At 41.7% G+C, this 12,210-nt stretch overlaps 2 protein-coding genes across 4 annotated transcripts in view; one reads left to right on the top strand and one right to left on the bottom strand.

Annotated features, from left to right (window-relative positions):
- The window catches only part of LOC139989805 (apoptosis-resistant E3 ubiquitin protein ligase 1), a 16,090-nt gene extending 3,880 nt beyond the window's left edge, over positions 1–12,210 (bottom strand). The window contains exons 1-7 of one of the 3 annotated variants that reach the window (XM_072008431.1): positions 12,185–12,210; positions 11,933–12,129; positions 1,287–1,443; positions 982–1,187; positions 676–875; positions 294–531; positions 40–209 (exon numbers count right to left, since the gene is read on the bottom strand). In XM_072008431.1, coding sequence (XP_071864532.1) covers positions 40–209; positions 294–531; positions 676–875; positions 982–1,187; positions 1,287–1,443; positions 11,933–12,129; positions 12,185–12,195 — 1,179 coding nt within the window. In that variant the 5' untranslated portion in view covers positions 12,196–12,210. Of the gene's footprint in view, positions 1–39; positions 210–293; positions 532–675; positions 876–981; positions 1,188–1,286; positions 1,444–3,528; positions 3,734–8,782; positions 9,625–11,932; positions 12,130–12,184 lie in introns of those variants that run through there. The other 2 variants (XM_072008433.1, XM_072008432.1) reach the window with 2 other exon arrangements.
- Positions 1,681–3,371, top strand: LOC139989813 (uncharacterized). Its single transcript, XM_072008448.1, has 3 exons — positions 1,681–1,832; positions 2,023–2,498; positions 2,953–3,371. The coding sequence occupies exons 1-3, from the start codon at positions 1,742–1,744 to the stop codon at positions 3,274–3,276; spliced, it is 891 nt and encodes a 296-aa protein (XP_071864549.1). The 5' UTR covers positions 1,681–1,741; the 3' UTR covers positions 3,277–3,371.

The following is a 12,210-nucleotide window of genomic DNA, read 5'->3' as shown; positions in this document are numbered from 1 at the left end:
AACGTAAGTATCGCTCGATTATAATGGCATCCTACTTGCCTGAGTAATGTTAACTTGGTAACCTTCCGTGGGTTTATCACCGGGTCCAAATATGCACAGATTATCATATTCGTCTCGAGGTTCTATTGTCATAGAGTGTGCAACTCCCGCTGTACAAACGACTGTCGAACTTTGTCGTACAAAGATGGTCTTATTTGGATCCGGAGGACCTAAAGGATTAAGTGTGATTCTATAATTGTTTATAGTCATACTTCTCAGAAGTACCGTTTAATACGTTTATCATGCAAACATACCGGGAAGGAAATTTTTAAGAAACGGGCTGCCGTGAACGTGACACGGACCAATAAGTACGGCTATTCGATATTGTCCAGCATGGCGGACAGTGAACTTCACAACTGCAGTATTAGCAGCTAAGGGGTCGGTACCCCCCAACTCTATAAGGGTAGCTATCCTGCGTGTACCTTCTGTGACTTCAACGATCAGATTGTCTTTGTCACAAATAGGATACGGTTGACCGTTGCGTTGATAAAACTATAAAGTACAGTTTGAAAGAGAAATGCCATCGTTTTAACAGGAACAATAAAATAACCAGATAATAGTATTAAGAAAATAACTTCTACCCTGTGCCGTTTGTTACTTTTTCTAAATACGCATTTAGAATGTTCTATTAGGTACCTTCACTATAAACGTCATAGTTCCTCCTACGAGCTGTGGCTCATCCCATGCAAAGTGAACTCGGCAATTGCTCGGTAATAAATATTTTCCAGTCACATATTGCAGCAAGGAGTGCTTTGCCTCTGGTGCTAGAGCTGGTTGTGTCATAGCAGCCAAGGTCACTAACCCTGCTACTGACACAGAAACTACCAACATTCCACCTGTTAAATATAAAAGAAAGAAAGTTATTCCTCGAGTTTCTGCTCGAGCATGTTCCTGCGTTATGCAATCGAACGAAATTTGCGAAAAATAACAAAGAAATTGTACCCCATGTCCAAGCGTCCTGATGTTGACTATTCTTCACTACGGCGCTCCATAGATCAGCCTTGAGGGTTTCTAAATCTTCCTTTGAAGTAGGCAGCGTCTGTCTGGCCTGGATCCATCGCGGTAGATCCTTGCCAAGGGCTGCCCGTGCAGCATTATCCTCCACCCAATATACATCCTCTAGAGACATCACTTCCATCTGCATTAGCCTGATGAAAGCAAAAAACAGATTTATTTTGACTTTTTGCTCGAGGAAAATTGGGGGAAACCATGGAACCATTAAAGCCCCTGGTTAAAATTCTGCTCACTTCTGGTAATGGCTATGCAAGCCATGGTCTGTCAACCACTGGCGTAAAACGAGCCTTTGTTGCAGTAAACGTGCGGCGCGTTGTAATCGTTCTTCGTCTTGCGCCGGCAGTTCTGGTAACGCGTATACTTCGCCACAGCTCGCAAGGGATGAAATGCCTGTAACATTCAAAAAGCTTTTCTTTCTCCTTTGACATCGACGTTTCGCAAAAAAGGAAAAAAGGAACTCGTTACATCTAATTAATTCGGAGAATACGCTATCAGACGAAAACAAAGATAGCTTTTCTAATTAGAGACTCATAGGAATTTAGCGATAGTACCGGGTATTTATCGTAGAGAAGGACAGGAAACAAAACCTGATAATTCGAGACTGGACGACGAGACGATTCCTTCGCATGTCCGTTCTCAGTACGTCGTTGTCAGTCGTAAAACCACCGAACTGTGTAAGCCACTTAAAATGCGCTGTACGTCGTTCTCCGTTATTCTACTGTGCATTCTCAAGTGTGGGTTTGTGCTTGCGGTATGCACTGTGAGCAAGCACGAAGGAGGTGAGGCAAACTCTTTCGCTTCAATTACGTTCAATTTTCGATTGTCCCGATGGTGAATCGGGGAACAAGTAAACGGGATACGAGTAAATTTCTATCTTCCTCGCCGATACGATTTCTATTCGAGGAAAAGATAGAGAAACAAAAATCTCTTGATATCGATAAATTGTTAAATGTATATTTCGTTACGCAGGATCAGCCCATCGTTTGCAATGCTCTAACGTTACTCTGCAAACAATTTTGAAACAAACGACGAACGTATCCGCTCTATTGGTCTTTGACTCAAATTTCCAATACATCGCAGAACGAGCTTTTATCAAATACGCCAAACATTTGCTGTTCTTGAACATCTACAATTGTCACGTATACGATATTCACGCTGATGCGTTCGACAGCCTAGCTAGTTTGAGGAAACTCAGTCTACCTAGCAATAATATCACAGAAGTGAAAGAGGCGTGGTTTAAGGATCTGGTATACTTGGAACAATTAGACCTGTCGTTCAATCGAATCGAGAAAATCGCACCAGCAATCTTTAGCAGAATACCATTGCTCAAACGATTCGATATCAGGGAGAATCGCATAACTTGCTTGGATCCTTCAGCATTTCCGGGTGGTATCGACAAAATTTATTTCCTCGGAAACCCTCTGGCTCTCACATGTCGAGGAGAGGTAAGACGTGCCATTAACGTAGCTCGCGTTTAACCGTTTGAGTCCCAGAGGTTTTTGAAAAAACAGGGTCAGAAAATCCCGAACAGCGCGATAGCGCTTGTCTTAATCGATTGCGAAGAGAAACAAGCGGCGCAATAGCGCTCGTCATATTTCTTATTTTATGAAATAAATCTATATTATTATATATACGTACTATTAGTCTATAAATATTTCAAGTTTTATTCAATAAAAATTATTGAGAAGATAACAATGAAATACAAAATACCGTCAGTCGTCCGTAGCGTTCAAATGTACTGGCACTTTTCGACATAAAATCTAAACAGCGCGAACGCGCTGCTCGGGACTCAAACGGTTAAGGAATTTAAGAATTTCATTCGTTATTCAGCGGTTACAAACTGCAGTGTCATGAAGTGAATGTTGCGGTTCGGTTTATGTATCGATTTGGAAATTACAGTTAACTCTGTGGATGCGGGACCACGGGGTGAACTACAAGACCGAGCAGAGTAAGAAGGAAGAGTGGTTGGATAAGCTTCTTTGGCTCTGCGCCATGAACGATGCGAGCGTGATCAAATCAGAAGACTCGATGAAAGAATGCGTTATCCTAAATTTATTCAATCAGCTTCGTACAGGTCTGAGTACCGCGCAATCGTATCCCTTGTCCGTGGACTGTCCTGTTGAAAGCAATCTTTTGATGGCCTGTTTAGCCACGGGGGCCACTAATGGAAAAGTAATCAAGAATTTGCTCCTCTATATCCATAAAACCAAGTCATATCGTTAGAGAGAAATTGCACTATTGTAGAACCGATCAAGTTAAATTGTAATGTCTCGTGTTAAGAGCTTGTTTACGAATAAAAATCGATCATAGTTAAAAAATAAGAATTGTGCAACGTTAGAAAGTTTCGATGTTAACTCAAAGAGAAACGTATCGGTCAACTCGAGCCTTCGTTCGTACGGAAGGAATACTAATTTTGTGGCGATTAACCAGAAAGTGCGGAATTAAAGGTGATTTTCGACGAGAGATTTTACTTACCGGAAGATGCGCTACCGCTGGGTCGTAGCGACATGCCGATGGACGATATCTCGTCGGCAAAGAAATCTTTGTCGCGTTGTCCATCTCGGCAGCCTCGATTTTTGTCCGGCATAATTCCTCCACGGTGTTCCTGGCTCGTCGACTTTTACCGACTACGAAGCATTCTTTTGTTCACCGTCGCATCGCTCGCTCGTCACGAGGTCATCTTCTCGAAACATTATTATACCAGCGTTTTATCATCATAACCTTACTCGATTTCACGATGGAAATTTTAATAATTCGCGAAGGTTGCGCGATTCGAGATCTATTTGAAAGGAGATATCTAGTCCTGTTTCTCGTATAAAGCGCGCAATAAATCTAGACCGATGCATTATGGCACGAACAATGAAACGCTCTGTCTTTTGTTTCCGATTCATCACTAGAGCGTACAATGTGATTGTGGTGATTGAATGATGAACAGTTACTGACAATTGCGCGGCATGTGACGGTTTTGTCAAGCAAAGGATTAAAATTTCGTCGAGTATACAAACGCGTAGCTGTATTTTTACAACTAAAGTCATTGCACGTAGAAAGATAGGAATAATAGGGCGTTTGTAGCAAGAGATGAACGTTGGAAAAGCATTAATCATTCTCTCACAGACAAGGCCGCGATTTGTATCGTACGCGCTAACGATACGCAATTAATTTCAATTATTAGTCAGGTGAAAGCTAACAGGGATATTTCGTAAAAGGTAGAGAACACAAAGAGGAAAAATGACAGAATAAGGGAATATTTGCTTGCTAAGACGCAATGGAATGATAAGGGAGAGCTCGCTATGCTTTCGCAGCCTACGCTCTCCAGCGTAGTCATAAATACCTAAAAGGGGACACGATAATTCGGCTTAGCACCGCTTTCCTGCTAACTCCGACGGACCAACTTTGGGAGGATTTCGTCTCGCCAAGTTTAAGGATTAAGCTTATCCGGTCGTGTGAGGAACAAACGAAACAGTAAGGGGGAAGAAGGGCCAAACTCCGCGAGATATTTTGATGTGGAGTGTACACTTTTGCCGATGTTGACCCAGATCTGGGGAACTCGATTCGGATAAAGAGATTGATAGCAATTTCCGGAAATTTTTCGATGTCTCTCTGTGCTTTTAGACCGGTCGATTAACGATGCCAATTAAACGATGCCGGATCGATAGGACAGCAGCAGTCGCACTTTAATCAACGACAACGAAACGTTACCATGAATTAAACGGTCCCGAAACCGGGTCAAGAGTCCATTCGAGGTCAAACCGGGGTTATCGTACCCGTGTTTTCCGCGCTCATCTCGTTTCTCTTGCACAATTTATCGGCCAACGTGCACCGCTGCAATTGCCACCGATAAAAAACGATACGAAAGGACGAAACATACGACTGTAGTTCAAGGTATAATCGTTATTTGTGATTGTGAAATAAATCGGTCAAAATGGTACGCGACTATCCATTTCTTACGTCTGTTTCTTTTCTCGTTCGTTCGATGTTCGCTCTCTTCGATCTTCGAGTCTCGTCGAATCGAATCGGATCACAATCTTTGTCCGGAATACAGCTGGTTGTTCCGCGTGCAACGATTAAACAACCGATAACACTGGGCTTCGAGATCACATCGGTTATCGGAGAACGAGCAACAAAGACGCGTCAACCTCCGTGTTCGATACAAACGAAACTGTGTGACAGTCGTCAAGATTCGAAACGCGATGTTTTCATCGGTTCTCTACTCATTTCCTCTTTCGAACAAAGAGAAAGGAAGAAAAAAGAAGAGAAAGAAACTTACAGACCGTTTCATCCGCAGAGTGTTATAGGACTTGGAGGGATAAGTGTTCCATTAGCGAGTCCATCAAAGCCCTGGAGCAGTAACATTTTAAAAAGTAAAAGAAGGATGTGATACTTTGGACGTTTTTCAGACCTTTACGTCTTCCTTTTATTTTCTTCTTTTTCGTCTTTTTTCGTGGCTTGTGGTCGAGATGCGATATACACGCGGCAGAATAAAAAGAAAAGAATGCAGCGCGATACAATGAAAGAATCAACCGCGTAGCACCCGGCAAGCTCGCATCGACTCTTGACCTTTTCGAACGGATATCCTTCACTGGCATTACTTCGTGCTAACGATCCTTTCGGTACTAAGAGGGGTGGCAGCAGGGGAGGATTGAAGTAAAAGGTGGTGGTGGTGAGCAGGGAAAACCAGGGCATATGTATGTCATATATTCTCACGATTATGCACGAGAGGGTTGCCGGTATTATGAAGGTAGGACAGATCGATTTCAACATTTGCTATTTTACACTAACCGCGGGCGCGATATAGACGGTCCTCTGGAATTACAATATTTTGTTTCCATCTGCTTAATTTACGAGTTTCTCCTCCTCCTGTTTCAGCGATACGCGATACCCTGGGAATATCCAAGCACTAGGGGCACCGAACGAACTTGGTGACACAGTTTCACCACCATGGCGTGTATATAGCTTGGTTTGGTACCGCGTTAATAGAATTCCTACACTAGCGTGCTTAACAACGGCGCGACTGGATTCCGCTTGTAATTGCGGTTTTCTTTCCGTCCTCTTTTTCTCAAACGTACGGAACCTGGTCCGAGCAGTACATTTTGTTGCAAAGAACTTTTTCGCGAACCCACAGGGATTAGCTCTGTACAGAAGTCGAATGAAACGATGCGAAAACGTGAATACTCTGCCGCGAGAACGGACGATTGTTTGCCGGATTAATTACAATCTTGTCGGCTACTAGAGGCGGTCGTGCATATACTTGAACATCTTTTTTACAATGACACAGATAATACATTGTTTTCTCCTGCTAGAATAAGATTTTCGTTTTCTTATTTATCTATTGCTTTCTATTGCGGGCAAAAATTAGCTACGAAGAATCGATTTTATGATCGAAAAAGTGTATGACTCGCGGGAAATCTTGAGGATTCACGGTTGAAATGGATACAGTTAGATCGAAGATGGCACACATACGTGCGTTATTTTCCTTCACCTTTAACGGATTCATTAATCTGTTTCGTCCGACTTTCCAAGTGAGATAATCGTGGATTTCATTGGCGTGTTTCCGACGTAAGATTCGTTACTTTGTAAATTAAAATAAATAAATAAAAATGTAAAGAAAGGAAATCTTTGAGATAAAAAAGAGGAAGAATTTGATGATCCAATCGGGTGGTCGCGAGCTGTGAATAAATTATTCGTGTTACGATAAAACGTAATTGATGTCTGGAATTTACTGGGCGGCGCGGCAGACGAAGATAACGTCGTTAAATTCGCGCTAGTTTATTGCATGGTTGATTTGTATTTGCATAATTCTCGAGAGCGAGAAATAATGCTCCTCTCATAGAGTTTTTCCATAAAGTATACTTTGTAATATACAGCATGTGCTAACAAAAATATGAATTTTTAATAAAAACGTGTAACTCTTTCCAACCTATGTATCTAAAGAAAAAGAGGAAAACATAAATACGAAAAAAATGTTTGCAGTCGATTTACGCAAGTTTTCACCGATCGCTTATACGTTTCATCAAATCTCCATCTCTAACCCGTATTTCATTTGCAATTCTTTGTAGTATGTAATCAAGTAGCGGGATGGTTTCTCATTGTTTAAGTCTTGTATTAGCCCCTTAGGTCGGTTACCCGCGCCATTTCATCTACCTTTTTCTGTTTCTTCGTACACGCGTGATTACACCGGTAAAAATCTCGACAGACGTTTAACATGTAAAAAACGGGTACGCCGTTGGTTTCTCGATCCTTCGTTTCATATTAGGCATTCTGTTCGTTGAATGACAATTAATTTTTAACGTGGTCGATAAAACGTGTCGTGGGTCAACTCGGTCTTCAGAATATTCTTGTCCGGAATTTTTTCCGCGTAGGAACGTTCAAAGGTTAAGGTCAAGCAAGAGAATCGATACTTTTCTCATCGGCCGACGTTCTTTCATGAAACGTAGATACATACAATAACGGCATCGATTTCGCGTGATCAATGTCCCTATCTTGCTTCATCGACACGCGTTTCCGCTAATCCTGCCAGTGTGTTGTCATCGATGAAACGCGGACAATTTGTCAATCAACAGGATTCTTTTTTTTTATACGAGCGTGGATTTAACTCACAGCGAATACGAATTCTCCTATCGTATATTCGCGAAAGAATGATTTATGCTACGGACATCCGAAATTTTCATTCCGTTTCATTACTTTCGAACAATGCGGATGCGGAAAATGGTCCATGATAAATTACTCTGTGGGCAATGAGAAGAATCGCGCGCTGGGAGGTCGTTTCTCGATGTCGGATCTATCGATTCTACCGGTACAATGGATGATCAACGATTTTACTGTTGAAACATTCTTTTTAATATTGCAGCTTCTTTCCCCTACTCATATAAAGAACTGTGCCGCGTACGACAAAAAGGAAGGAAACTTATAAGAAAAGTTGAAAATTCAATTTCGCTTACCACTATTTCGTTTGAATCTGAGAAATTCAATGGAAAGTATCGACGTCGACATCGAGCCGATAAAACGCATTACCGGATAACTTCTTCCTGGCTTTGAGGCTCGTGGGGAAACTAGCGTTCAAAGTGTCGCAATGCAGGACGTGTTTGCTATGCTCTAGGCGATCTGTGACTTTCGAAATGTCCGGGCGGAGTGTCGACGTGGTGTGCAATATGCAGGATCGCAAGTGACGTAAATGCCTTTTGTGATGGAATCGTCCTGTGATCTTTCGCGGTTTCAAGTAGCAAAGTTTTCAAGTGATTTGTAACACCTACGTGATCAACCCAGACAGTTTCGAAATTCGAACAGAACCGGGAAAGCATGAATAGCTCCTCTCAAGACGAACCCTCGAACCGTGTTGCTTTCCTCTCGAGAAACTTTGCCAGTATCTTCTAACTTCCCGCGAAACGCAACAACCTTTGCTTTAAGAAATTTACGGTAAGGAAATTTTGGTTGAGATTTTAGTGTGTTTAATGAAGGAGAAATGATTAGTTAACTCGTGAAAGTATAGTATTAGCATTGAATAATACACACATAAACATCGAATAGTGCAAATACAAGTGCAGAATTAATGAGAAATGAGAGCTGATGTTTTTTATTATGCGAAAATAATTAATTAAGCAACGATTCAAACACTCATACATAATATTGATGCATAGTAACAATCGTGACATAAAATAAAAAGGCGATGAAATACCGCGATCATATTCGACCGTGAAACGAATGTTATCAGAGTGATAAGGAATGCACTTACTGATTCGAATCGACTTTCTGTCTCGTCGCTTGAAGACTGTTTTCCCGCCGAAGGATCGTGGCAACTTCGATCGGGAAATTCGCAACGAAAGATCGCGGTGCCAGCAGAAAGGAGGAAGCGGTGTATGCGGCTAGTTCAGCTTCGGAATACAGTTCTCGAGCGCTAAAAAAACCTACCCCTTCGCAACAGGAGTGTCGTTTTCGCACTTGTTTACGATATTAATTACGAACTCGCTACTTGTTGTCTACGAGGCTGAGAAGAGTCGTGGAAGGAGGGTCAAGCGTCACGACGAAGTATGTAGTAGCCTTCGAAAGATATCGAAAGGTGGCCTAGGGGAGGTCTAAGGTGTTGGTTTCATGTACGTCTCGAAGTCGGAGTACACACGGAAGCGCGAATAATAGAGGGAGGACGAAAGAAGGGTGGGGGTAAAGGAACGGCTAAGGTGGCCGGGGAGTGATAAACGCGAGGGTTTCTACGACCGACTCGACGCGTCTACTAAGGATCAAACGGGCCTGTGTGTCAAAGGCTCGATGATCGCGCGAACATCCGAGGCTCGTTTACGGTTTCACCGTTCACAATGGCTCCGTTAGTACGGTGGTTCATACGTCCGCGCCACTTGGCAACGCGCATAATGCTCACGTTGTTTGCTTCTCGATTAAACGAATCCGCGAAAATTTGCGAAGGGGCTGCAGCGACTTTTGGTGGAGCAAGTATTTCGATACCCGACAACCAAGAGCGATGCGACTCGACGATCCGCTCGCGCGGACTCACGCTAGACGACTGCATGCGAGACGATTACGCGGCTAGAGCCACCCTCTGCCACCCGTTTGGTACTCCCACCAGGTCCCGACCACGCCACAAAGACCACGTCAAGTAAGCCGATCGTCTTCCCGTGCTTTGCGTTTTTCCGTTCTTGCAGAAGCGTGAGTCGTCACGCCGACGACTTTACTCCTACTTTTCTACTGGCATCACCATACCACCCCTTCTCCAAATTATCTCTATTATTTATTATGTGAATCACGACCATCTTTACAACCGTAATCTCGAATGTTTCGAGGATCTTGCTTTTATGAAACATGCACTGAGAAAAAATCGTAAATCAATGGAGGCGATACATGGAAGGAGTCGATCCTATTGTAAGCTTCATCGTATGGTTGGAAGTATAGGATGCAACGACCCGTCGTCTTGAAATTGGACCGACTATGTCGGTTTTATACCTTCCAAAAAAATGCTCATAAAAGCCGAATCGTTCGACTCGAGTTTGTCATTGGATTTAACACTGCATGTCCTGAATTTTTCCGATAATTGCAACCCACTTATCGACCAATCGTAAAGTAGTGCTCTTGTTTGTATTGGACTCCCTCGACAACCAGTTACATCTAATCTCGGACGATCCACGATCGATAAAGAGTCTGAATAGGGTGAAGTAATTATTGGAGGCAGCTACTTGCTGACTGAACGAAATCGTACCTCTATTCTCGACAAGCCAATCCTGCTTTCTGCCGCGTCGACGGAACTTGATATTTAGAGTTCTTTTAAAGGACCTCTCTCATCCTTTTGCGGTAGTTTAAAACGACCGAATCAGCACGTTAATTCATATAAAAGACCATATATAGCTCTTAAATTTATGTATATTAAAAAATGCACAGTTTGCATCGAATCGACGGAGAAATGTCATCGTTCTGCTTGAACCAGTTATTTCGTTATTTCGGTACAGTTTCGTTTAGGTTGAAGCGCTTGGCTCATCCGTAATATTTATTTTAATTAAATGATTATTTATTTAAATACACGGGTACTTGGCTATGAGAGTTTCGTAATATCAGTTAGTCAATGTATTAGGTCGTTCGAAAAGTTTCTTTCGTTTTATAAGGAAATAATGGATGCACAACATTTTCTTTTTCATATTATTTTATCGAATTACGTATGATCCATTTTGTTCTATCAAAATAAAGATCACAACGTTCGACCGATTAGGTTTCATGTTTATATAAAGATGGATCGTTGTAAGAGACATATCTGAAAAAGTAAGACACCTTTTGGGCAACCTAATACTATGCTTCCGAATCAGTAGTAACGTACAGTGATGGACAAGCCGTGAAAAAGTAAAGGTGGCCATGTATACACAGACATTTACTTTCGAAAGGGGTGAGAGGAGGAACAGCATCCCCACTCTGCTGGCCCAAGCGCGCAGTGATATTGCCGCAGCTGCGAACTTCGTAACTATTTGTTCGTCCCACCAATAAAGAGGTACAAAAGCCTAGCCTCGAAGGAATGTTCGCGCAAGCGCTTATATCCTTGACATCAACCTGGGCTAAGATGATAAAAGTTTGGACATTGACGTAGATTCATCAGCTTGCATCGCTACAGCTTCCGAATCTGATAAAAAGAACATGCGGAGGAACGAGTTAAGATGAAAGCTGGATTCGAATTTTGCACATGCCAATGTTTCATATTGGTCGATATATATATTCTTTTCTGTTAATAACATTTTATTTAAGAAACTTTCTCATTTCCCATAATGGATGTTTATGAATCTTTTGGTAGACTACATAGTTGGAAAAGAATATTCCTAATTAATTATTCGTTGACAGTGCGTAACATTAAACTTTACGATACTCTGTGAGATGTTAATGGTTTTGAACCATAACAGTTGATAAACTAATTAATAATGTTTGCACGAGCGAAGGCTTTCTAAGTTCATATTGTCGTACGATTAGTGCACTTTAAAAGACTGATTTAATTTATGAGCAATCAATAGTATATAGCTGGAGCTTATTCTTGTAAAAGAAATTGATTACATGCCAAACAATGAATTTCGACGAGAATGAACCTATTGTTTCAGGGGAATGTACACATGCGTAGTCGGAATGATCATTCTAGAGATTTGTCAAAGGAATAAACGATGATGTATTATAACTTCATCGATTATAGTGTTCGACAATCTTAATTTGATTTCATTTAAACCCATAAGTATAACTTTTAATCCAAGATATTTCTTAAAATTACTTACGTTCTTCATCGTAATGATTGTTTACGAATTAAAAAATGCTTTTGTTTATGAATCATCCAATGAATGTCAGTTATCACGCAAAACTTAATATGAAAGTAAGAGAGTAGTGAAACTGGAAAAGTGGTTAATCGAATCCTGACCTTTGTTTTTGAAGAGAGGCCGATATTGTTTCAATCCAATTTCGGCAAGCCATTGGTCTGCTTCGGTGAGATCCCCGTTGTTTCCATTTCCGGTGGCAAGCATCATCAGAAGTTTGCCAAGGGACAAGATCATAGTAAGAGCCAGGAATACCCCTGATAATACAGTCGACCATCGTGCCATTTCCTGATGAGTGCATCTTTAAACCGAACATTGACAGATGATATTGATATCCCGCGTGTACACATACATACGTTACAGACATATAGTTGTTAACAGG

Source organism: Bombus fervidus, chromosome 8 (assembly GCF_041682495.2).
Source record: "Bombus fervidus isolate BK054 chromosome 8, iyBomFerv1, whole genome shotgun sequence".
In the NCBI taxonomy this organism is placed as follows: domain Eukaryota; kingdom Metazoa; phylum Arthropoda; class Insecta; order Hymenoptera; family Apidae; genus Bombus; species Bombus fervidus.
The sequence above is the reverse complement of the archived record's forward strand: the minus strand, read 5'-3'. Positions and strand labels throughout refer to the sequence as shown.

Excerpts from the sequence above, each read along its gene's own strand:
- LOC139989813 (XM_072008448.1), top strand. The coding sequence starts at position 1,742 with ATGCGCTGTACGTCGTTCTCCGTTATTCTACTGTGCATTCTCAAGTGT. Across the intron at positions 1,833-2,022 it reads TGTGAGCAAGCACGAAGGAG|GATCAGCCCATCGTTTGCAA; the intron begins GTGAGGCAAACT and ends TTCGTTACGCAG. Across the intron at positions 2,499-2,952 it reads CTCTCACATGTCGAGGAGAG|TTAACTCTGTGGATGCGGGA; the intron begins GTAAGACGTGCC and ends TGGAAATTACAG.